Source organism: Egretta garzetta, unplaced genomic scaffold (assembly GCF_000687185.1).
Source record: "Egretta garzetta isolate BGI_Z169 unplaced genomic scaffold, ASM68718v1 scaffold188, whole genome shotgun sequence".
Classification (NCBI taxonomy): domain Eukaryota; kingdom Metazoa; phylum Chordata; class Aves; order Pelecaniformes; family Ardeidae; genus Egretta; species Egretta garzetta.
Window position 1 is genome coordinate 3,208,542 of NW_009260622.1, and position 26,079 is coordinate 3,234,620.

General features: G+C 40.9%; 2 protein-coding genes across 10 annotated transcripts in view; one reads left to right on the forward strand and one right to left on the reverse strand.

Annotated features, from left to right (window-relative positions):
- Positions 1–5,818, forward strand: part of LOC104132197 (activity dependent neuroprotector homeobox) — a 31,546-nt gene extending 25,728 nt beyond the window's left edge. For all 9 annotated transcript variants that reach the window (XM_035900894.1, XM_035900893.1, XM_035900897.1 and 6 more), the window contains one exon: positions 1,686–5,818. In XM_035900894.1, the coding sequence (XP_035756787.1) occupies positions 1,686–4,826 (3,141 nt within the window). In that variant the 3' untranslated portion in view covers positions 4,827–5,818. The remainder of the gene's footprint in view (positions 1–1,685) is intronic.
- A 1,459-nt stretch (positions 5,819–7,277) lies between these two features.
- The window catches only part of BCAS4 (breast carcinoma amplified sequence 4), a 43,993-nt gene continuing 25,191 nt past the window's right edge, over positions 7,278–26,079 (reverse strand). Inside the window, exons 5-6 of the mRNA XM_035900900.1 lie at positions 10,491–10,568; positions 7,278–8,336 (exon numbers count right to left, since the gene is read on the reverse strand). Of these exons, the coding sequence (XP_035756793.1) occupies positions 8,256–8,336; positions 10,491–10,568 (159 nt within the window). The 3' untranslated portion in view covers positions 7,278–8,255. The remainder of the gene's footprint in view (positions 8,337–10,490; positions 10,569–26,079) is intronic.

Consider the following 26,079-nt stretch of genomic DNA (forward strand, 5'->3'; position numbering starts at 1 on the left):
ACAATTTCACCATCCTTCCAGTCAAAAATACAGTTTGTGATAAGTGGGTTTTTTTTTTTTGTACTTTTCCTTAAATGTTTCATTATGTTTTCATCATTTCATAAAAAGTTTAAATGAACGTATCTAACTGCTGCTCTCTCCACTAGTGGTGTAGCTCTGTTAGCTGTCTGCCACATCTGAAGATCCTTATAATCGGACTATGTCTGAGATTTGGTGTAGGCATATATAGTACAGCTGAATGAAGTGACGCTGGAAGTCTTACTTTTTAGATGTTTCTGAGCCAGTAATAAAGGAAATATGAATTGAGCTAGAAGTGGGGGAGGAAGTAATACTTGATTCTGATCAAACACATGTAAGGCAAGTCGTGTGCACTGCAGTAGCCTCTGCCGATGGTACAATAGAGAGTAATACCAGCATGGACAGAACCGTGAGAAGGTGAGAAATATCTCTACAGAAATAGCCCTCTTTTAGCACCCGAAAGATCAGGTGTTGCTATTATAGGAAATGGGAACCTGTATGATGATGGATTCCTAGTGTAGCGTTAATCTAAAAATGTCCCTTTATTACCATATTCCATAAAATGCACTGATCTTGTCCTTTTTCCTAGTTAATTCCAGAATAAAAATTGTAATATAAAAGGAGGCAGCTTTTGTTTAGCTTGTTTTGTTATATCTTGTCTCCAGCCTACCAGGTGTCTGAGGCTTCAGAAGGTGGACAGAAGCACATATTCCTACTTATTTATACAGAGGGAGAGTACAACTCTCCAGCTACTTCATATGATCTATGTGTAGCTTGCCTCACAAGACTTGTTCTGAAACTGGTGATGAATGTTTGTAACTATTTGAATTTCACGTCTTACCTCATCTGAAATGCCAGATTGCTTGTGGCTGTCTCTAAGGCCAGTGTAACTTTAGTTTCTGTTACAACAGTTGACAAGAACTGCATTGGCAATGTGTTAAATATGACAAAGATAAAGGGTGCAGGGAAACTGCAAGTGTGGAATTTTTAAATACCTTTTTTTTCCCCATCTGATTCAAGATTGTTTTTAAAAATCAGCTTTGTGCTTTGACCAGAAGGAAAAGGCTGAGTGGCTTTAAGGACTTGTGTAGCCTTAGTATATGACTGAGTAAGCTAAAATCTACTTGCTCACCGAAGTTTTGAAGAGCATCTTTATATAAAGCTTGTAATGGATTAAGACACTGAAATAGCTAAATTATATACCAGTCTTCTACCTATAAATCTTTGGCAGATTTTGATGGGAAGTAACTAGTCTTCTGGATACAGTCTCAAACATGCTTGCCGTTCCCCCCTGGAAATGAGCTTACAGTGAACTTCTTCATGCAGCTCAGCTGCAGGGAATAAGGCTTTTTTTTTTTTTTTTTTTCCCCACTGGTGGAGAAAGATGCTTATGATCTAGCCTTGTATGCTGAGTTAACAGTTAAACTCTTGAGGGACCTCTAAATTGGCACTCGCCACATCACCTGTATGTTCAGATGATAAATTTTTTAGGGCCTGATCTGCAGGCCAAAAACTGGAGAGAAGAAATGAATCTAAAGGTTTGAGACTGTTGCAGTGGGTCTGGAGACCATTATTTAGAAACATTATTGTTTAGAGAAGGTAATAGATGTTGTTTTCCTAAAAACTGCTTTTCAATATTTAGTGTCTGCTTTGTTCTTTGTTTTAAGGACTATCGGACAAAGCCCTTTTGCTGCAGTGCATGTCCATTTTCCTCGAAGTTCTTTTCAGCGTACAAAAGCCACTTCCGGAATGTTCATAGTGAAGACTTTGAAAATAGGATTCTTCTTAATTGTCCTTACTGTACGTTCAATGCGGACAAAAAGACTTTGGAAACGCACATTAAAATATTTCATGCTCCAAATGCCAATACACCAAGTGGAGGCATCAGCACTTTTAAAGATAAAAACAAACATGATAGCCTTAAACCTAAGCAGGCTGACAGTGTAGAACAAGCTGTTTATTACTGTAAGAAGTGCACTTACCGAGATCCTCTGTATGAAATAGTTAGAAAGCACATTTACAGGGAACATTTTCAGCACGTTGCTGCTCCTTACGTAGCGAAGGGAGGTGAAAAGTCACTCAATGGTGCAGTTCCGTTAAGTTCCAGTACCCGAGAGGAGGGTAGTATTCACTGCAAAAGATGCCTTTTTATGCCGAAATCATACGAAGCTTTAGTACAGCATGTTATCGAAGACCACGAACGTATAGGATATCAGGTAACAGCAATGATAGGTCACACTAACGTAGTGGTTCCAAGATCTAAACCTTTGATGCTAATAGCTCCAAAACCACAGGATAAAAAGCCTATGGGACTCCCTCAGAGGATGGGTCCCCTTTCCCCTGGAAGTGTTCGATCTCTTTCATCACAACAGATGATGAACAGACTCACTATACCAAAGCCTACATTAAATTCTGGAGGAGTGAATATGATGTCAAATGTTCACCTACAACAGAACAATTACGGAGTCAAATCAGTACCACCAAGTTACGTTGGTCAGCCAGGGGGAAGGCTGAACTTAAGCGGTAACGCACCTGTTTCTATTCCACAACAATCGCAAACAATGAAACAGTTTTCGGCAAGTGGAAACGGAAGGCCTTATACTCTTGGAGGGGAGCAGAGATCACAGGCCTCGGCAAGATACTCTCTTCAGTCTGCCAATTCTTCTTCTCTTTCATCAGCTCAGTTGAAACAGACGTCGTTATCTCAGTCGCAGGCAGCTTCAAGAGTATTAGGTCAGTCTGGCTCGAAATCTCCTGTAGCTGCTACAGGTCCTTCCGCTGTCAATACGTCATCCACACAGAAGTGGAAAATCTGTACAATCTGTAACGAGCTGTTTCCTGAAAACGTGTATAGCGTCCATTTTGAAAAGGAGCACAAGGCTGAAAAGGTGCCTGCAGTAGCTAACTATATAATGAAAATACACAATTTCACTAGCAAATGTCTATACTGTAATCGCTATTTACCCACTGATACATTGCTTAACCATATGTTAATACATGGTCTGTCTTGTCCGTATTGCCGTTCAACCTTCAATGATGTTGAAAAGATGGCTGCTCATATGCGAATGGTTCATGTTGATGAAGAAATGGGACCTAAAACTGATTCCACTCTAACTTTTGATTTGACATTGCAGCAGGGCAGTCACACAAATATACATCTTCTTGTAACCACCTACAACCTGAGAGATGCTCCTGCTGACTCTGTAGCGTACCATGCTCAGAATACTCCCCCAGTTCCTCCAAAACCACAGCCGAAAACCCAGGAGAAGTCTGATGTACCTGTAAAAAGTTCTCCGCAAGCAGCAGTTCCCTACAAAAAAGATGTGGGGAAAACCCTCTGTCCTCTGTGCTTTTCAATCCTAAAAGGACCCATCTCTGATGCACTTGCACATCATCTACGGGAGAGGCATCAAGTAATCCAGACAGTTCATCCGGTTGAGAAAAAGCTAACCTACAAATGCATTCATTGCCTTGGTGTATATACTAGTAACATGACTGCCTCAACTATAACGCTGCACCTTGTTCACTGCAGAGGTGTTGGGAAGACGCAGAATGGCCAGGACAAAGGTACTTCCTCATCTCGGCTAAGTCAGTCTCCGGCTGTAGCACCTGTAAAACGTACTTACGAACACATGGAATTCTCGCTAATGAAGAAAAGGAAAATGGATGATGATGACTCCCCCTCTGCCTTTGAGGAGAAGCCTGAAGAACCTGTAGTTCTAGCATTGGACCCCAAGGGCCATGAAGATGATTCCTATGAAGCCAGGAAAACATTTCTTACAAAATACTTTAATAAGCAACCATATCCCACTAGGAGAGAGATTGAGAAGCTGGCTGCCAGTTTGTGGCTATGGAAATCTGACATTGCGTCTCATTTTAGTAACAAAAGGAAGAAATGCGTTAGAGATTGTGAAAAATACAAACCTGGTGTGCTGCTTGGTTTCAGTATGAAAGAGTTAAACAAGGTTAAACATGAAATGGATTTTGATGCTGAATGGCTGTTTGAAAACCACGATGAAAAGAACTCCAGAGTCAATGTTAGTAAGACTGTTGATAAAAAGATAAACTTAGAAAAAGACAATGAAAGTTCCTCAGACAGCTATGAAAATATTGAAGAGGAATACAATGAGAGCGGTAGTCCGTTTGGTCAGCGTATTTCTGACCTTGGTGGGAAAACCTCTTCTGATAGCATAGCGGAGAACCCAGAGGACAGCATATCCAAGGAAATCATTGAAGAAAATACATTACAGTCTCCAGAGAAGTCTGATCAAAAACAAGAGGAAAGCTCTAAATATGAAGAGATTATTTCTGCTGAAGAACCAGCAAAACTGGTGGGTGACGTTTCAGATAGCGAAGGTGATCAGGATGATCAAGATGATGCTGTTGAATGGAAAGATGGAGCTTCACAGTCTGAAAGTGGGCCTGGTTCTCAGCAGGTTTCTGATTTTGAAGATAATACATCGGAAGTAAAACCAGAAGTGTGGACAGATGAATCCTCCCAAAGTGAAGATGCTGGTAGCAGTAAACCGACTGTTGAGACAAAAGGGGGTGGATCTGAAAGCGATGAAGAACAGTCAAAGTGGAAGAATCGTTCCTATGGAAAAGTAGAAGAGTTTTGGTCTAAGGACCAGTCGCAATGGAAAAATGCATCCGAGATTGAGGAGAGCTTGTCAAATCAGCAGATGGAATGGCAGAATAGCACAATTGACAGTGAGGACGGAGATCAGTTTGACAGTGTGACTGATGGAGTAGCAGAACCAATGCATAGCAGCTTAACTGGTGTGGAGCTGAGTAGCCAGCAAGCATAAGCTGCTCGATTCAGAAGTGTCAGTAATAGGATCCAACCTACAACTGTCGAAACACTTCCATGTCAGTGTGACTGCTAAGCTTAAATTCTAACTGGTACTGCCTTTCAAGTGCTAGGTCATGGCGTGTGGTGGTTGCGGCCACTTATTCCAGTGGTTATTTAAGGATGCCGGTGGCTAATCTTGCTTGAGAATACCTGCTGGGATGAGCACAGTAACTTAATGTGAAAACGGATAAGCTGGTGGCTCCAGAATGCACACAGAGAAAAGCAGAGGTTTATTTTATCTGCATTTTCAACATTTATTTCACTCTTGTACATGTTCAGTTGTATGTCTTTTTAAACATTACCCTTTTTCACATGGTAGTGTAGGGCCAACCATACAAGCTACCAGTTCAACGTGTATAGTAGACTATGGGGAAATTGATTTTTTTCATGTATCATTCTGAATAGTTGAAATGTATATTTGTACAGTCTTTTAGACCTATTCAAGTGAAGCTTATGAAATTGTTCTTGTGTACCCATCATAGATTTGTTTCTCTTTTTTAGTGTTGCCCTGCTGTGTAATAAATGCTGTATCTAGTTTACCTAGCAAAAGCTTGAAACTGCTATAGTATGAATTTTGACAAACTTAGTTTTTGCACATAACCTTGTACAATCTCAAAACAGAGCCCAGCAACATAAAAAAATATATCTGGACTCTATTGTATTATAGAATTTTCTTGTTCTGAATATCCTTGACATTACAACTGATGACAAACGTATTTCAGAGCCATTTTCTGAAATCTTTTAAGCTAAAAAAGAAAAATCACATGCAAGAAACAAATTTGCAGCTACTAATTTTGACACCTTTTAGATCTGTATAAAAGTGTATTGTGTTGAAGCAGCACACTGAAACAAAAGTGCTGCGTTTTGAATATTTAGTTTTATCTTTAGTTAACACCAACAAGGTGTTGTATTCATTTATACCATCTAATATATGACACACTGTTGTAGTATGTATAATTTTGTGATCTTTATTTCCCTTTGTATTCTTCATTTAAGCATCTAAATAAATTGCTGTATTGTGCTTAATGTAAATATTTGCTTTATTACATGCAAGTGCTACATTCCTGTTTGGTAAATCGCACCTTGCTATATGCATTTTTTTTTTTTTTTTTTTTTTTTCCCTCCTCTTTTTTCTTTCCCCAAAGTGCTCCACAGCTCTGCTGGGGCATGTCTGTATAGTACTTCCTTACTGAACAGGCAGGTCTCTCCTTCAAGGATATTGAAAATCCTACAGAACTAACTTTGGCTAAATTTGTCTTTACAATTTAGGATTCTAGAACACTAATTTATAAATAGGATTGTAGTGATGTGCTTGTTCTGCATCCTGGAGAAACAAGGTCTATGAATTACTTGCGTTTTTCATCCTTTCGTACTTCAATGGATGGAGATCACTTTTTCACATATTAAAAAGTTAGCTAGAACTACGTCTCTCTGAAGCACTATGTATCCAGGGTAAATGATAGCGAAGGTATTTGAATACTTACCATTTAAATGTGAGGGAGCGTGCTGTGCAGGCTACAGACTTGTTTTGGCTTTGAAAAAAAAAAAGTAATTTGAATGCTAAAAAAACCCCCAAAAATAAGTTTGTTAAAATTACTGATTGGTCGAACCAGTCCTGCATTTTGGCAAGTGTGCAGTACAGCAGACAGCTGCATAACCAAAACCTCATCCTGATAATTTACTGAAGGCAATCTAATTGTGATGAGAACAAAACTATTAATGAGAGTGATGAGTTTAATTTAGGCATATGTCTAATAAATACCAGAGTACCTACTATTTGATACAAGAACTAAATTGACCTGTGAATTTTTCATTATTGTTGTAAAGGCGGAAATAGTTCTGCGCTCTTCAACATTTTAAACAGCAAAACCATTTCACAGAGATCTTGAGGAAACATTTAGGTCTCTGTAGCAGTCCTGGGTTGGTATAAACTGTACGTCCCACTAGTACAGGGAACAAGCCGCTACGTAAGCCAAAGACGAGAATGCTACCGTGTTCTGCAACTAACCTGTACTGCTGACACTCTGGACTGAGCATTTTTGGGGTTGGTTGAATTAATAATGTGTGAAGTGATGACTGAAAACAGTTACCTTTAGCTGAAGATGGTTTGGATTTGTCTTGTTCTTCCTTTCCCCCTTCACAGAAGGGGTACGTACTTTCATTCTGCTTTTTTAACTGAGAGGAGTGGAAGTTGGACTGGCTCCCAATTACGCACTCAAGTGGTAGAAGATACGTTTTTAAGAAATCTTGACATTTACATCAGCAAAAGAGCTCCTGGTGTTTCTCTGCCTTAAAAGAAAACTTGAGCCTCAACTAATTTTGTTAGCAGGCTTTCCAAACTGTTTCATTGAAAATAACTTTTCAGTAAATCAGTTGAGAGTTTAACTACCACTTACAGATGCCAATGGGTTGGTCATCTTTTTCCCAACAAAACCAGGCCCTTAAAGTCCTGGAAAAGGTTTCTTCCTCACTAAAGAAAACTTGGTTATGCTCTGTTCTCCCTCTGTGGGCTGCTCTACTTCACAGGAGGCCACTGTCTGAAAACTTAAGACATTTCAGAATTTGTTTTGTGTCATTTCATCTAGGCTGTAAGGGATTTTTTAAATACATTTTTTAAAAACTTTAAAAAAAACCCCAACAGTTTAATGGTAGTACAACAACCTTCATCTGTTAAGCAATGAAATAAAAAATCAGGTATCTTATGAGTCTGCATCATATTTGTCTCGCTATCTGGCAAGGTTAATTTAATATTAGTGTAATTTAATATTAGTGAACTCTGTAGTCAAATCTCCAAACTCTGAGCTCCTGTGTGCAGTCAGTGAATTGCAAGCCTATGAAACCTGAACCCTAGAAATGCTTCATTTGCCAGAAAAGTCCATGACAGGAAATACCCATTTTATATAGTGATTGAATTAAAGGTCTTGCACAAAAATAGTCTTGTCTTACCAGGAATATCAAGAAGGACGGGGTTGTTGTTTTAAGTTTTGGTATAAACTTTCTAGTATTTCAAACAAATTAATCTTCAAGCCTGGATTTTAGCCTAGGCAAGAATTCCTTTCTAGATTTGAGGCTAACCACGCATTTTTGAGGAAGTCGGAAAGCGGAAGAGGTAAATGGCCCAATAAAACCATAGGAACCTTAAACCTAGTTTGTGTGATCTTAACTTATCACACCATTATAATTATAGGAGATGGAAGTTACCTGATTTTTACATACGTTACTGAAGTTCTGTAGCAGAACTCCAGGAACGTGCCAGCTGTGCTTGCGGAGTAGCTACCTCAAGCTGACACCTGAATTCTGCTGTCTTTGGTGGGAGACCTTGAAACAGTCGTCTGTCCAGGCTTTGGCCAGCACCGCAGAGCAGAAAGACCATTAAGACTCTTCTCTAAAGAATTTGTTTCAGCCAGTTTACCTGAATTGCAGCAAAGCAAAGTGTGTCTTCCATCTTAAAGACGCTATCTGAAATCTAAAGGTTGTAACAGTTGAGAATGAAGTAGGAGGTTATTAGCATACACATTGTTTCTAGGCACAAGACAGCTTTGTACAACACAAACTCTTTCAGAGCTGGTGTGACCTGTAATTTGACTTTGACAATACCCGAGAGCAGCAAGGACAGACTGAGATAGATTGTTATGGGTAGTTGCATTGTATATGACACTTTATTTCTATGCGTGTTCATATGGGCTTGTAGTAACTGGCATCTCGAAGCATTGGTCCTTGCTCTGACAATTTCTATGTGTGTTCATATGGGCATCTCGAAGCATTGGTCCTTGCTCTGACAAGCAAGAGATGCGGTGGTTCAACAAGTGCACTCAATTCCTCGTTCTTTCAGTGCGCTCCTCTCCTTCCATCCCTCCCTCACTCCCTGAAGCATAGTTACAGCCAGTAAGCTTTCTGCCAAACTGAATGGTTACTGTCCAGCAGGGACAGACAGACAGCTTTTGCTAAACTCAGTTTTCTATCCAGTGCACCAGACACTAAAGTCACACTTGATCTCAGCATTTTCCTGTGGGTACTGAGACTTAACCCTTCATCCACACTAGGATTTCTACTCAACCAAAACCTTTTACATGATGTTGCAGAAATACCTGCATTATTTCACAAGCTTTTAATCTTACTGAAAGTTCAAGTGACATTTAGTGCTGCCATCCTCTGTTCAGCAGTAACATTTCTGTAGCAAGAACTTGCCAATTAATATTTGACCCTTCGATGTGTATTTTCAAGACAGAAACCTGAATATTCACCCAGCATTTTTCTAGGAAAATTCTATCATTCTTGGCACCAAGAAGTGAGTAGGTTTCAAATACCCACTAATGCATTTACAGTAACCAGTTTACCATTTTGTAGTACATATATTTCATACACTGCTATGGTATTAAACCACGTTTATTTCAATTTTTATCAGAACCAAAAGATTTTAGGAATATGTTGTGTGTACTGTCTCTTCATTTCTGTTAATAAAGAAGCTGATATTTGGATAAACAGGTTGGTATAACTAAGAGTATTTTGTTCCTTACAGAACTAATTTGCCTCTCTGCAATACCAGCTCGTTCATAATAATCCATTACAATAACCTGCATTGCAGGGGCAGAGGCATGGACTAGGTCTGTCTTCTCTTGCTTTATATTTTAATTCAACTTCATCTTTCATCATCAGCCCCACTAATAAATATGAAAAGGTTGAGTTCATTTATTTCTGCATCAGAAAAGCATTGGTCTCCATGGTTACTCAAAGCCACGTAGCTTTACTTTTACCATAAGCTTTTTTTTTCCCCCTTTACAGAATTTGCATTGGGTCCTCCATTTTGAGTTTTTCCACAGATATTTTTAAAACGAGAGCATTCATTTCTATTTCTTAATACTGTACTGTATGCAAAGCCAATCATCTGAAAAATATATAACCTTCTGTTCCTCATGTTCCTTATTCAGAGAATGGAGAGGGTTTTGTTTTCCTAGACCTATTTTGTAGTAAAGAAAAAAAAAAGCTACAGGTGCAGAGAGGAACTATGCTACTCCTGGTCCTGGCTAAATAGCATTTGCATTACAAAATTGCACATCCAAAGGTCCGTAACAGAAAGTTTATTTATACCATTCAAGTGATATTACACAACAGCTTTTAAAACCCTATTCCCGGTTTGAAATAGAGTGCTGGAAGCTTCAGCCATGTGCAGTTTACTGAATTGTAAAATTTTGACATCTACTTCATGTTCCCGTGTAAAACCTGACCATTTGTGCATTTGTGAAGCTCGCAGTACTAGCCCATTACTTGACAGGTTTAACATGCTATACTAGAGCGCTCTTCAACATTCTGAGCATTTTAGTATAAAAATGGGAAGGTAAACAATGTGAGGTTTTGTACATACTCTTCATTGATTTAGGAATCTTCCAAACAAGTGCAAACTAATGTTATCAAATCTTAGAATAAATGTTCCAGCCTCCGTATAGCTACAATATGATCAGAAATTTTTAGCTTCCCTTGAAGATGCTACCCAAAGATCTGAAATGTAACAGTTGCTTCTTCCTAATGTCATAAAGTATGAACTGTAAGAATAAACTCAGGCAGCCTTTCCTAAAAGCCTTTTGGTAGTCAAAAATTAATTATTTTGATACTTAGTACCTACATAGTTCATGGGAAAAAAGTCTTCAGTTCGGTAGAGTTTTGGCAGGTCATAGGAGCGTGCTGCTGATAGAGGATGTCTCTGAAACAAGAACAGGACAGAAATTAATCTTACTGTTAAAGAACAGGAGACAATACTTTAAGGAGTTGACCATGTAAAAGAGACATAGGTGTGGGGAGAGGAGTCGGCATCTCAGAACTGAAGTTACTTCCCAACACAAGGTAATTGGCTCTGTAAACAATGCTGAAAATGTGACATTTTTTATTTTCACACCTGAGTCTACAGACTTTGCAATCATCTTTGCTGGATTAATATTGAATAGATAAAAATAGAGTAGAACACAGGGGAATTTAGTTTTAAAGCACAGAAAAATGCAAATTAATTAGTAACACTGGAAAATACTACAGAAGAAATACAGAAAGGGATTTGAGTTTGCTTCTAGGGTTTTTAAGAATTCAAATAATTGATTAATCCTGAATTAAGGAGATAAAATAATATTTCTGTAGTGCAATGATTCAAACCTCTAACTAAAATCACAGTCTCAATGGAAAATGAAGAGCGTATCCCTCCCATAAAGCTAATGGTCTTCAGGCTCCAAACTTAACGTATTTCCAGAGAAGAGATTGCTATTTAGATGTAATCCTCACGTTTGTTTATATTTAATTCTCATTCGTGTATTTCAAGCTGTTCATCTGGTTACAAACATTTCTTGATAGTATCCACCACTAATTTGTTGGAATAGATACTGGCTCTCCATATACATGTAGGCACCACTGAAGAAGTAAATACTCATTTACACTATGACCTAGGTACTGGCTGCTGAAGCTGTGTTGCCATGCTGCCATTCTCAGAACAGGCAGGATGAATGGGGGTTCTGCTGACAAACTCTTGATTTGCACATCGCAGAGATCTGTGTTCTCGGAGAAGGGCACTCGCTACCTATGGGGATACAGAAACTTTGCTATGCAGGAGAAACATACATTTAGTGATAATCATCAACAGATGCATGTGGTTTTGAAGTTTTTATGTGCACACCCAACCAAAAGGAGATAGGCTCCTTTTAATGGGCAGAACACTAGGATTTTTTAATGTAAAATGTAATTTTTTTCATCTAAGATTGAAAATCAACAGTCACAACCCCTGAGTAAGACAAGATGAAGAATCTGAATAGATCATGTAAGAACTACTAGTGATGAGGTTCACCCCTGCAAAGCAGAAAGGAGAAAAATCCCTAACCAAAGAAGCTGTAAAAATAGCCAGCTGTAACAGTTCACAGTGGAATACTAATGTTTTCTGTATTTTCCATAAAATAAAAGTAGAGAGAAAGAAAAGTTAAAAATCACTCCAATTTTCAAAGTAAAATAATCTGTCCTTCATTTCTGGGGCAGTATTGCCAGTGGTAACACCATGAGAAAATGAGGCAGGAGTAGTGCTAGGAATGAGAGTAATTAAACTTAACAGGCTGAGCGACAATCTGTTTCAAGAAAGCCCTGATCAGAGCAAACAAACCTAACTAAGGACATGAGCCTCTCAAACCAGCTTTAAAAGTAGACTCCGGGTTTCCCATAGCTCATGAAACCACTGTCCCACTCTGATTTGTAACTGCTTATTTTAGAACTGCTTATTCTTAGCACTTACTATCCAGAATTTCTCCAAACAGACGATGCCATGATTGCAGTGAGAATTTGCTTTTTTTTTCTTTGAGATCCCTGCAATAGTAACGTGAAGCTTTGATGAATAATACCGTATTACTTATATAGTACTACAGGTATTATGATTCATAGATACATTTAGTCCCTTCTGACCCGCTATATGTTTTCTATACACCCTTCTGACACAGGTAATTCTTCTGGGTGACTCCTGTAACTGTGCCATAAATACTTTCAAAAGTGACTCCTCCTGTTCTACATATATTCACACCAAAATTCCAACAAGGAACACTCTTGATATCAGCTTATGTTAAAGGAACTACTTCAGTCTTCATTATCTTAAAGTATAGCTGCTGAATCAATAGTAAATGAGAGACAAAGATGCCAATCTATATGACTTGACAGTATTTTATGAGGAAGGGCTCTGAGAAAAGCTTTCTTTCACAATGGTACAAATGCCACACAGGGTTAAAAGACAAGGGCACAAGGAATCTCTGTGCTGTGCACATCACACAGACTGAAGATGAAATAATCCCTTTGTGGTCAGGCTGCTGTGGAACTTAAAGGAAAAGTGATATGGTTGCCTGCTAAGGGAGGGGGGGAGGAGAAGAGGGAGAAAATGTCTTGAAATTCCAAAGCCTACTGAAGTCATCAAAAGAGAAAGGTTTAAGCAGTAGCAAATAGCTTTTCACCTCTAGGTCACTTGATTCATGTCTGTCACAATCTAATAAAGGCCAGATTATGGCCCTTAGAAAGTAGGTGCTCTCATTAGGCTGGCATCCATACCATAACACACAACCACTAGTGACACTGACTACAACAGTAGCTTGCCAAAGGCCAAGTGCCCCTAAGACTAAACCATGTTTATGTCTAATCCAGGCTATAAAGGCCTTAGGCCAGGTTCTGTCATTTCACTGGCATCTGTAGGCACTTATGGCACCTATTCTGTGCAAATACATAAATCCTTATTTCTCCTCTTGTCTCTTAGGTCAGGCTTGAGACAGCAGAGCATAGTGTAGCAAGCTTACACTGTACCTGAAAAACACAAGCTGAAGACAGGTCTCTGTTGAGATGCCCTATACCCCTGTATTCTTTGTCCCATACTTGGAAACTATTTATTAACTTAAAGATCCAGCAATGAGTGAGTAAACAGAGGAAATAAAGATTAAAGGAATTATAGAGGAATTTTGCATTTGGAAGGATGTAGAACAGGTTTAGATGAAGCTAGATCAAATAGTAGAAATGAAAGGATTAAAACATTTGAGAGAGCTTTTGAAAAATGAGGTACACACAACAATTCTGCACTTGCAGGCAAATAAAATGGCATGTAGAATCATGCCTGAAAGATTAAAACTTCTGGTGGCAGCTTTACAGACTTCAGTCAGTTGCATTTTAACAGGCAGCCAAGTTATCCAGGGAGACAAGTTGTATGACAAAATATCTAAAGCATTAAAAGCACCCCTTGAGAAATAAAGTTTGAAGCCCCTAAAAGCCAGCTCCCCAGCTGATAAAGCTAAACACATGAGAGCAGTAAGAAAATGACCCCTTTAAGAGCACAGTGGTTACTCTGACAACTGCAACCCGCCATCAGAACAGCAAAGCTGGGTCAAAAGGTGATCACTTACAGGTTGTATCACATCCAGGAAACAGCTTAATTCACAGACAGTTAGATTCTACCTTCTATTGAAGAAAAATAAATGCTGGGCTGAAGGAGTCTGCTTGCTCAGTTTCATTTTCATAGCCAGACTTAGCCAGCTGGCACAACAACGTTACATTTAAGGCAACTGCTCTAAGAATTGCTGAGGTGGACACAGAAAATTGTTTCCCTTCTATCCCAGTATCTACAAGATGGTCCAGAAATCCACTTCGGTACTGCTTTTATAACACAGATGTAGGTCATCTACCCCTCAGGGACCATGAGCCCAGCCCAGGTAGACGATTCATCCATCCATCCCTGGCTGTTCTCCTTCCCAACAGCCTCCCAAACAGATCAGGAACAGGTAGCACTTCACCCGCTTACATGAGCAATAAATACACTCTGGGAAGCAGCTAGGCAGGCGCAGTAGGTATGGTCTCTGTGGTACAGCCACCAAGTGCCCCAGCAGAATAGTTTGGCATCATTATAAGGATTTCTGTTTAGCCAGGCTATTTGCAGTGAGCCTGACCATTACAGCTAAAACACTGAGCTGTTTTCACAGACACAGAAAACAGTAGATTACCTGAGAAAAGGAGGAGGGATATTATTTCACATAGAAAAAAAAAAAGTTAACCTTCTACAGGCTGCGTCTCTGGAACTTAGCTGGTAACCTGAACCTCCATTCTTACTCTGGCAGCGATCATTCCAGATCCACAAAAAAAAAAAAAAAAAGCCTCCTTTAAGGCTACCAAATTTAAAGCCTTGGTAGTTCAACTTAGATGTATTTACAATAACTGTACTGGGCAGTTATCCCTCTGAACTGAGCTTCTGATCAATTCTACTGTTTCAAAGCAGAGAAAGGAGCAATAATAAAATATTTTGCCTATGCTGCCGGGCTGTGGTGCTGACTTTGCCTTACGTACTAGTCATGTTTCCAGAGCTCCTAAATCCATTCTTTTACATCTGCTGCCTACCACCTGAGGCAGCACTAGCATACCTTTCCCTTGACACCAGTAAACTTATTTGCTCCTGTTAGTTTACAGTGAAAGACAGCGAAGCTTTCTGGAGTGGATCAGCACCACTGCAGATATCCAAAGAAAACAAAGTAGCTCAAGGAGCACTCATCTACAGAAATCTGCAACAGGAATTTGAACTCTGCTATGAAAGATAAAAGGGGATTCTTGGCTATCTAGCAATAATTATTTTTCAGATTCAGTCATTCTTGCAGGTATTAAAATCAATACCTAGACTGTGGAAATCAAAACAGGGCAAAATACTGTGTTCAGTTTTGGGCCCCTCACTACAAGAAAGACGTTGCATTGCTGGAGCATGTCCAGAGGAGAGCCACAAAGCTGGTGAGGGGTCTGGAACACAAGTCATACGAGGAGTGGCTGAGGAAACTGGGGTTGTTTAGTCTGGAGAAGAGGAGGCTGAGGGGAGACCTTATCGCCCTCTACAACTGCCTGATGGGAGGCTGTACCGAGGTGGGGGTCGGCCTTTTCTCCCTGGTAACAGATGATAGGACGAGGGGGAATGGTTTGAAGCTGCGCCAGGGCAGGTTTAGGCTAGACATTAGGAAAAACTTCTTCACCGAAAGGGTTTTCAGGCTCTGGAATGGGCTGCCCAGGGAGGTGGTAGAGTTCTCCTCCCTGGAGGTATTTAAAAGAGGGATAGATGAGGTGCTTAGGGACATGGTTTAGTGGTGGGATGGCAGGGGTAGGTTAAAGGTTGGACTCGATGATCTCAAAGGTCTTTTCCAACCAAAGTGATTCTATGATTCTATGAAACCTGTTTCTTTGGCAGCTCCAAAACCAAGCAAACAAACATTCTCACTTTTTTCCAGCAAAATTTCTAAAATGATGATTTGGATTCCTCTCAATTTTGTTTTTTAATATAATTTTATATAACAATGGTAAAATAATTTTCATTTCAGAGAATCAGAGAATCATAGAATGGTTTGGGTCGGAAGGGGCCTCAAAGATCACCCAGTTCCAACCCCTTTACCATGGGCAGGGACACCTTCCACTAGAGCAGGTTGCTCAAAGCCCCATCCAACCTGGCCTTGAACACTTCCAGGGATGGGGCACCCAAAGCTTCACTGGGCAACCTGTTCCAGTGCCTCACCACCCTCACATCTAACCCTCTTCCTTACATCTAACCTAAACCTCTTTCAATTTAAAGCCATCACCCCTCATCCTATCCCTACATACCCTTGTAAAAAGTCCCTCTCCCGGCTGAACAACCCCAATTGTCTAAGCCTGTCCTCATAGGAGAGGTGCAGATTTAAAGTTCAACATTAAAAACTTCCTTCTTAAAGACCTATCAACTTCGACTTTTCCAACCAGTCGCCTCTTGATTCCTGCCAGCCCATCCAGCACAGTGCTAGCAGACTCTTGCGAGACACTTTTGGGAAAAGTATGAATTAAAGAACCAAAATGTTCTTCACACATCAGCTCTGAGGCTGAGCACAACAAATCCTCAGCCACATGTTCTCTATTAAACACTTGCTATGTACCAAGAAATCAATTTAATAAGGATGGTTTTAAAAGAGAACAAGGGGTCTGATATCAACTACTACTGCATCAGAGAGACTTCTTTTGCTTAGGCTGGCTTCCAAGGTAATTCTTATCTCCCATTTGTGGGGCTACCAATCCCACCATGCCAGGACAAATGAAACTCAGCTCTTCTATACCATGTGCTGAGTAAACATGCCACTGAAGGTGTAACATAGCATGTCATCTACACAAATGGGAAGAAACAAGCAGTGTAAAACCAGCGTTAAGGCTTATCCTTAGCTAACTAATATAACTTCTCAGAAGCTTCTTAAAGTTTCTCAAAGTTGTTTAACCAGCATCAAGGAAACACCTTTTAATTAGCAACTTTGAAATAGACTGAAGATTGAAGATTAATCCTAACAATAGCCTTACAAACTAGGCAAACACTACTGTACCTTGGGAAACCAAGGCAGAAAGGCTGGGTGATGTGTCCCAACAGACAACAAGTCATGGCAGAGCCCAGATTTAAATCAGGACTGACAGGGGAATTCTAGCAGAGCCTGCAGCACTGGTTTAAAACTTCACTGCCTACAGCTGTCCTCCCCATTCCTCCCCCAGAGGTTATTTTTCTCTCAATCAGCAGAAGGAAGTGTGTCGCCACGTCAGAGCCATCCTAGTTCAGTCTGGCACACTGCCTTAAATCACTGATGAAGGCAGGTTTGTACCAAGGTGCCAAAACTATTAATTGCAAAAGCCAGAGCATGGGTGTAAGTTCTCCTCTTCAGGACAGTAGTAGGTTCTGTCCTATGGCAAACATAGTAATGTCAAACCACTCCAGGTTTCAGAACACAAGCTTCAGAGCCCAATTTTTGCTTATCTCCCACAGTGTATCTATTTCACCCAGTATGATTTCCATTCTCAAATCCACATGCACAGCATCTTTACTATCTCAGCAAGGTAAAGAAATCTGTCTATCATTCTTTAAGCCCAGAATGTGACTGGATGAGGAGCACAAGCTGCAGAATTTTCTTCCTGAGAAAATACAGAAGTCTCTTCTGATCCTGGTAGCTGTGCCTGACATGAGCTGGAGTCAGCCAAGCTGGACATCTGACCTCACTCACAGCACTCAAAAATTTCCAGTTACAACCTCTGCCAATTCACTCTTTACCGAATTCTGTTTGAAGACCACCTTACCTTCTCCTTTTCCTTCAAGTCTGTGGGATTACTGTGAAGGCTTTCCAGATGATATTGACTCTTGCATCAATTTTCTTACCTCTGATTAACTGACAGATGGGGGGGAGAGAGGGGAAGTTCTTCCTATGGTGGTCTATTACTAGTCTCCTAATTAAAAGGACAATATAAACTTCGAGGCATACTGTTTCCGAACATAAGGCAATCATATAACTTTCTAGTATTATTTACGGTCTCAAAAGCACAGTAAACAGTTCACAGATTGACTGGGTGAGTTTCATTCTTGAACAGTTTATGAAGCAAATAATACACAACAGAAATAGGAAATTTACTGATTAGAATTAAGTGCATTTCCTCACCTGTTTGTTTTGTAACTCAGAAGGCACTTCTTAGCACGATCATATCACCTCAACCATAAATCAGCTTTTTCTTCCCATTGTTCTAAACATTCTGTGTAGGCACAGATCAGAGAAAGGCCAACTCCATGCAAGCTCCAGAAAGCATTGTACATACCCTTTTGGTTGAAATCACTCATTAATGACAACTTTTCACTTATGACTAGAATCTCTTCAAGGAAAGGATAAATCAGGCCTCCCTTTGTGAAGTATAGTGCCATGAAAACATGTAAAAAGAGTCAAACAGCTATTTTTATTCCATAAATAGTAATGAGAGACACAAAGTCAAGAGAATTTAGAAACAGCACAGGAGAAAAAACCCACAATGTCCCCTTTCTTTCCCCTCAATCTCTCCAGCAAAAATCTATTCAACAGCTGCAATAATGATCACTGCACAAATCAATAATCTCGCTGAAGCCACGAGAAAGTACAGTTTATTAGCTGTTCAGTAAGGAGACAGAAACACACAGATGCAGCTTTTCTCTTGCCAGAAGAGTGTGGGATGCAGAAGAGATGTGACAGCTTTGAAGAATCTCACTGCAAAATGTGTTCCCTGTAAGTGTCTAGTCTACGATTTTGTGCTTTTGTGCTTTGGCATGTTATCCACCAGGCTTTCTTCTCTTCAGTGATGGATCTAGTACATCGCTAATGTAATAATTTTCCCAATATACTGCTGCCAGAAGGAGCGTGTCCTTTAAAAAGGAAAGTCTGTATTTAGAATCAGAGACTCATTTAGGTTGGAAAAGACCCCAGGCATGGGGACTCAACCACTTCCCTAGGCAGCCTGTTCCAATGCTTGACAACTCTTTTGGTGAAGAAATGTTTCCTAGTATCCAATCTAAACTTCCCTTGATGCAACTTGAGGCCATTTCCTCTTGTCTCCTATTGCTTGTTACCTGGGAGAAAAGACCAACCCCCACCTCACTACAGCCTCCTGTCAGGTAGTTGTAGAGGACAATAAGGTCTCCCCTCAGCCTCTTCTTCTCCAGGCTGAACAACCCCAGTTCCCTCAGCCGCTCCCCATCAGCCTTGGGCTCCAGACCCCTCACCAGCTTCATTGTTGTCCTCTGGACACGTTCCAGCACCTCAATGTCCTTCTTGTAGTGAGGGCCCTAAAACTGAACACAGTATTCGAGGTGTGGCCTCACCAGAGCCCAGTACAGGGGGGAAATTACTGCCCTGTTCCTGCTAGCCACACTATTCCTGATACAAGCCAGGATGCTGTTGGCCCTCTTGGCCACCTGGGCACACTGCTGGCTCATATTCAGCTGGCTGTCAATGGACACCCCCAGGTCCTTTTCCTCTGGGCAGCTTTTCTGCCACTCTTCCCCACACCTGTAGTGTTGTGTGGAATTGTTGTGACCTAAGTGCAGGACCCGCACTTGGCCTTGTTGAACCTTATACAATTGGCCTCAGCCCATGGATCCAGCCTGTCCAGATCCCTCTGTAGAGCTTCAAGTAGATGAACGCTCCCACCCAACTTGGTGTTGTCTGCAACCTTACTGAGGGTGTACTTGATCTCCTCGTCCAGATCATTGATCAAGATATTAAACAGAACTGGCCCCAACACTGAGCCCTGGGGAGCACCACTTGTGACTGGTCACCAACTGGGTTTAACTCCATTCATCATAACTCTTTGGGCCTGGCCATCCAGCCAGTTTTTTACCCAGCGAAGAGTACACCTGTCCAAGCCATGAGCAGCTAGTTTCTCCAGGAGAATGCTGTGGGAAACGGTGTCAAAGGCTTTACTAAAGTCGAAGTAGACAACATGCACAGCCTTTCCCTCATCCACTAAGCCAGTCACCTTGAAATAAAAAGCCTGGATTTGTTTTGTTGTTGCCATTTGTGGTTGGTCTGACAGTCTGTGTCTATGAGGCTTCCTAAGGCAGACTGCCCTGGCTTCAGCACTCTCAGTCTCTCAATTCATTTCTGAACAAGCAGCAGTAATATATTTGGGGCTGTTCCTCATGAGTTGATCTTCAGGAAAGCCAAAAGGGAGTAGGAGTGAAAGAATGAGACAAGCAGGAACACATTTTACTAGTAAGACAACTCTACGCATTCTTTGCCGTGGTTTTTACTGCAAGGTCTGCTCCCAGAATTCCCAGGTCCCTGTCTAGTGGCACAGCCTAAGGAAGTGCATAAAACAGGGGCAGATCCAAACAGGGAATTACACTCAAGTCGTAAAAACCACAGAAAAAAACCCAACAAAACCCATGGGACCAGATGGATGCATTTGAGGGTGATAAAGTTGCTGGTTCACATCATTGTGAGGCCGCTGTCAGTCATCTTAAAGGTCAGGGCAATCAGATGAGGTTACTGATGACTGGAAAAAACCCAAATGTCATGCTTATCTTCAAGAAGGCCAAGGAGGAAGATATCAGGGATCTACAGGATGTTCAGCCTAACCTCAGTCCCAAAGAAAATATGGAGCAAATCCTTTTGGAATCCATTTCCAGCACTTCAAAGAAAAGGAGGTGATTGAAAAGAGTCAGCATAGATCTAATACGGGCAAACAATAGTTACCCAACCTAATTAACAGCTGGTTAGAAAGCAGCTTTGCAGAAAAAGTACTAGCAGTCCTCAGAGACAAGAAGCTGAAGCTGAATCAGCACAGTGCTCTGGCAGTCATCAAAGCTAACAGCATACTGGTATCAGCGAGCACAACCAACACACTGAGGGATGTGATCACTTCCCTCTATTTTGGCATGAGATTGAACCTGGAGTACTGTGTCTGGTTTGAGGCTCCCCAGTTCATGAAGGATTTACTGGAGTGACATACTTGGAGCAAGTCCAGCAGAAGACAATCAAGGTGCTCAGGGGCTGGAGCACATACATTATGATGAGTGGTTGAGTCAGATGGTTTCTTCAGCCTGAAGAAGTGCAATTTAGTTGACATATTCAACTATTTAATAAGTGAAGACAGAGCTACTTATAGAGAAAACAGAGCTGGACTCTACTCAAAATTGTATAGCAAAAAATCCCACAGGCAACGGATATAAGTTGTGGGAAGAGAAATACCAATCAGACATAAGGAAAAAAATCTACATGATGACATGGTCAAAGACTGGAACAGGTGCCCAGAGAGGTTGCAGAATCTCCCTTCTTGGAGATGTTCAAAACTTGACTGGGCAAGACCCTGGGCAGCCTAATCTGTTGACCCTGCTTTCAGTAGGGAGTTGGACTTGATGACCTCCACAAGTTCTAACCTCTGTTATTCAGTGATTCTAACTGAGGCACAGGGGCAATAAATTATTTGAATTCTACCTGTGGTCTTAATCATGTCAACCCTAAGCTTTACACTCATCATTTCTGAGCTATTTATTCCATTCTCTAACTGCTGGGGAATCCCCACGTGGTATTAGGGTTAGGTAGGTTTCTGCCTTCTTGCACAAGTTAAATTATAAATTAAAAAAATGCTGTGCTGCACGCACATTATCCAGTGGCACTCTAAGCAAAATGTGCAAAGTTCAAGTCTGATGCTATGTCTGTTACTCATATCCAACACTCAGAATGAATTTATTTATTACTCACTAATGTATCACTTGGTGACAGTCTCATTCCAGTTCCCAGGGGACTAAGAGTTATATCCACAAACTTTCAAAGCAGGTGTTAGATAGCTTTTTCCACAAAGGTGCTAAAGTGAATGGCTAGGGAGTCTCAGCTAGGTATCTCATCCTGGCTTTCAGTCTTTCTGAAACGAGTTAAGGCACAAACAGCAGGCTCCAAGGCTGTCAGTCCTAGGCTTTTATGAGCACTTTTTCCTTTTTCTTTATTAATGCAGTGTCTGAGTCAAGCACATACAACACCAGAATAGTAATAGCCTCAAATTCTGGGTCCCTTTGCAAATCAGTTCATACAAACACATTTTCTCATCTAAGACATTTAAACATTTGGAGCCTCTTGCACATGGAACAGCAGCTGAGGTCCCTGAGGAACAACTCAAACTGCTTTCACTTTCTGGAATAATACCACAGACAAAAGTAAACAAAAATAATACCATCCATCTGAAGCACGAGACAGCATTATACTCAGGAAGGAGTCTGTAATTATAATGGGAACCAGATAAGGCTAATAAAAAAATATTGACTAAATAGACCTGACAAAGCACAAGGAGTTCAAGCTCCTTTCCTTAACCTTGTAAATGATTCACTCTGAGTCAACAGTAATAGCCAAGTTGAGCAAAGAGCCTGCTTCCCAAGCTGGCTTGCTGTTTCAGTGTTACCATAATACAAACCAACCTTCCAACTCCTTATCTGAGACTATGAACAAGCAATTAGGCAGTACAGATGTGAGACACAACTGAGCTCAAGCTCATACTAGAAAGGCATTTGGATGTAGTCTGAGCAACTCTAAAGAAGAGCCTTTACAGATTCTGTACTTCAGTTCTATTATCTGTAAAATGGGGACAATGAAACAGTATGAAACTTCATACATACACTCACCAATTCTATTACACTAGGTCCAGCAGCACTGAACGAATGGATGAGCCTGTCAGAACATCCCATTGCAATTTATGACTGCTGTCTCCCCTTCACCTTCTGTGCACTTCAGTGAAGAACTTAGCTTCATCTTCTTGGAAACTTCTTAAGCACACTGGAAGGCTGCTGTTATGTCCCAGTTTCTCTTCTTCAGGCTGAACAAACTCAGCCGTCTCAGCCTCTCTTCAATGATCATGTTGTCCAGCCCAAGCATCTTGATGACCCTCCCCTGAGCTCAATCAATTTTATCAACATCTTTCTTGTACTGTGGCCCCCAAAGCTAGATGTGGTATTCCAGATAAAGTCTAAGGAATACTCAGTTAAAAAGAATAATCACTTCCCTCTATCTACTGATCATGTTTCTGTTGATACTGCCCAATCATTTGTTGGCCTTCATTGGTGGCACACAGCTAACTCATGCTTAGCGTATCATCTAAAAAGATCCCTGGGTCTTTTTCAGTAGAGCTGCTCTCCACCCCGTCAGTCCCCAGCTTGTGCCATAGCAGGGTGTTAGTCCATCCGAGGTGCAGGATTTGGTACTTGTCTGTGTTGAATTTAGATTCACATGAGTACATCCCTCTGGCCAGCTGATGTCCTCAGAAAGGCAGCCCTGTTCTGGAGCACACCCCTTAGTTCACTGCGGTCCACAACCTTGAGGAGGGTGCATTCTGTCTCCTCCCCCAGGCCATCGATAAAGATATTAGGCAAATGTCTGACAAACTACACCAGTAACTGGCCTCCAGGTAGAGTACTAACCATTAACAACTACTCTTTGAGTTTAATGATCTAATCAGTCTTTTCACCCATCTAGTAGTCCCCCATCTAGATCATAACATCCCAATTTGGGTACAAAGATGCTGTGCGTGTCTGCATCAAAAAAATTCCTAAAGGCAAGGTACAGGATGTCAACTGTTCTCCCCTTATCCACAGTTACATCATAGTCATATCATTCCTGATTACTTCACAGTTAGAACAAACTCAACATTCCTAATAGAGAAACGGTGCTAGAAAAAGTATTCATAAAGGAAAGGTATTAAAACAGACGGGTCCTAGTCCTACTATGTTTCCATGTAAGGCAATGGGAATTGAAAGCACACACCTTGGATAATCCAGCAGATACTAGAAATGTGGCAAAACTGGAAGCGTTAGATTTCACATGGCAAAATATACAATATTCTAATGCTCATTGGGAAGGCATTCAGACAGAGAGACTGACCCACCCACAAGGCATAGGAGATGGAAAATTACACTCAGTTTCCAAGAGTAATATAGCAGGAAACAAAGATCAATGAGGTTTAGCATATATGCCAACCTCCAGTCAGCGTCTGTGATGCTGTTCTACAGTAGTACAAGAAGAAATCTGTCCACAAATACAAGAATAGCCAACGTGCCTACACTGTCAAATCAAAGCTTAGTAACTTGTCTCCAGCTGAGACCAACAGCTGATGCTTAGGGTATAAAAACAGGGCAAGTATGCAGTGTTCCTGCCCTGAATGCTCTCCTAACCTACAGGAATTTGCAGCATAGGGTTCCTAGAAATAGAAAGGTAACTTTGTTAAATTACTTTGTCTGATTGAATTTAACATACATAAATCTTTCATTTACAACTGCAACTGTGAGTTCCAAACTTCTTTGATATATTGCATTAAAAAACCTCCTTTAGTTCAATTTGAGTCTATTTCTTTATAATAATTTCTACTTACTGTCTCATGCAATTTTAGATTTCAAAGAACTCTAATGTATTCTTCTTCAGTGTGGAAAAAAGAAAACTAAAATCATAGTCTGCTTAGCTGTTTCTCAAAGGGATGCAGCTCCAAACTCCTGTTCTAGATGCCTTTTCTAGTTCTGCTGCAATAGGACCAGAACTTCAGTCAGTATTAAAGACAAAGCCACAAATTTACAGAGTGGCATGAGAAGGTTTTTTTTTTCTTTCTTTGCACTTTTGCTAATACTTCCTAACATTCTATTTTCTTTCTTGCTTTCTACTGACCGTTGTCTGAAAGTTTTCATGAGGCCATCTGTGATTACTTCACGATCCTTTTCATTTATGAAAAATGCTCGTTCAGAGATCAACACCATACATGTAAGGCTCACTCACATCACTCCCATTTGCATCACCTTATATTTATCGACATTTTATTTTGGTTACAAGTTTTTCCACTCAGTCTCTCAAAGTTGCAAGGTCTCTCTACAGCTCTCTACAGTTGGCATTCACTTCTGTGATCTCAACTGTGTCAACAAGCTTTCTCATCTCATTGTATGCCTCATTTTCTAAATAATTTGTGAACACTGAACAGCATGCAAGAGATATAGCTAGCATCTGAAGGACTTCTTTCCAAGTCTTTTGCTCAGGAGCAGATAAAATCTTTGGGATCCCAACAGGATGAAGGAGTCAGCACTGCATTTGTACACTCTGCAGTCCTGTCATGGAACATATGTGAATAGCGACTTTTAGCAACCTGACATGAGCACAGCAGCCACAGTACTTAAGTGGGAGGAGAAACAGCCCAAAATAAAAATATAAGTAATAATAGTCCCACCACTGATACAAGCCTCCATTTCTTTTTTCTATAAAAAGAAATACAATTTTGTCTTAGTAACAACTGATAACCAAAAATTGTTATGGTCTGGAAATTATTGTAATAGTTTGGTTTTACAATCCCATATGGTCCTGCTACCGTGGCACTCTGGAAATGAAAGAGTTAAACAAGAATGGTGGGGGGGTTGCATGGATTAACCAGACTTTTCTGGAAGAGACATTATCAGCAAACGGTTCTCCTTCAGTAGATAAAGTTGTGTCAACTAGCAGAGAATAAAACAGTGTGCGTGTGGCTTCGCAATGGCAAGGCAAGGCGCCTTGCACACCAAGGCGCGGGCGCTGCACAAGGGCTGGACAACGGGTGGGGGGAGCCCAGTCCAGCCAAACCAAACCCAGCCAAGCCCAGCCAGGACAAGCAAGCCCAGCCGGGGCGACTCCAGCTGAGCAGAGCTGAGCCCAGCTGCCGGGGTGACTCTGGCTGGCACACACACACACACACACACATTTTCTGCAGACTGACTTGCATTTTTGTTCTTGGCAAACCAGAGCAGCTTGGGAAATATTTGCAGGTCTGGCTATTTAAGCAGGAGCAGCCTAGCAGGGAGCACACCACAATAACCCAAGATTGGCTCACAGCATTACTGCTGCTGGAGGAAAAAAATCGTTTCCATAATAACTGGTTTGCAGCGTACCAGCTACGCTTCCTATAGCACTTCACCACCCAGCTGAATTACAAAAAACAAGGGCAAACATGCCATTTTCATACCTTTTTTTTTCCTCAAGCCATATTGACACATGGACTCTGCGACAAAATGAATGCTACTGAAGCCCCAAAATATCTGCACTGAATATAAATATATTATGAAATAGCTTTTAAACTCTGCCCTAAAGCACTTTCTGATTGGCTGCCAATGATGTCACACATCCATAAAGCCCAATAAAACGCATGAGTTAACAAGTCTCATTTCTGTGTATGAACTCCATGCAGCAGGAGCACAGAGCACTCCAGGATGGGCAGGGGGTTAACCATACCATCTCCCAGGTAGCTAAAATCCTGCGACCTCAGGCTGCTGTGTAAAGAAAGCTGCACCGCTGCCTGTGCTCCCAGACTGATCTTAACCATACTTAGTGCTTAACTAAGCACTGTTTGCTCGGGAGAGAAGCCTTCCTAAAGGATACGGTAAATCACTGTCAGTTTTTAGGTATTAA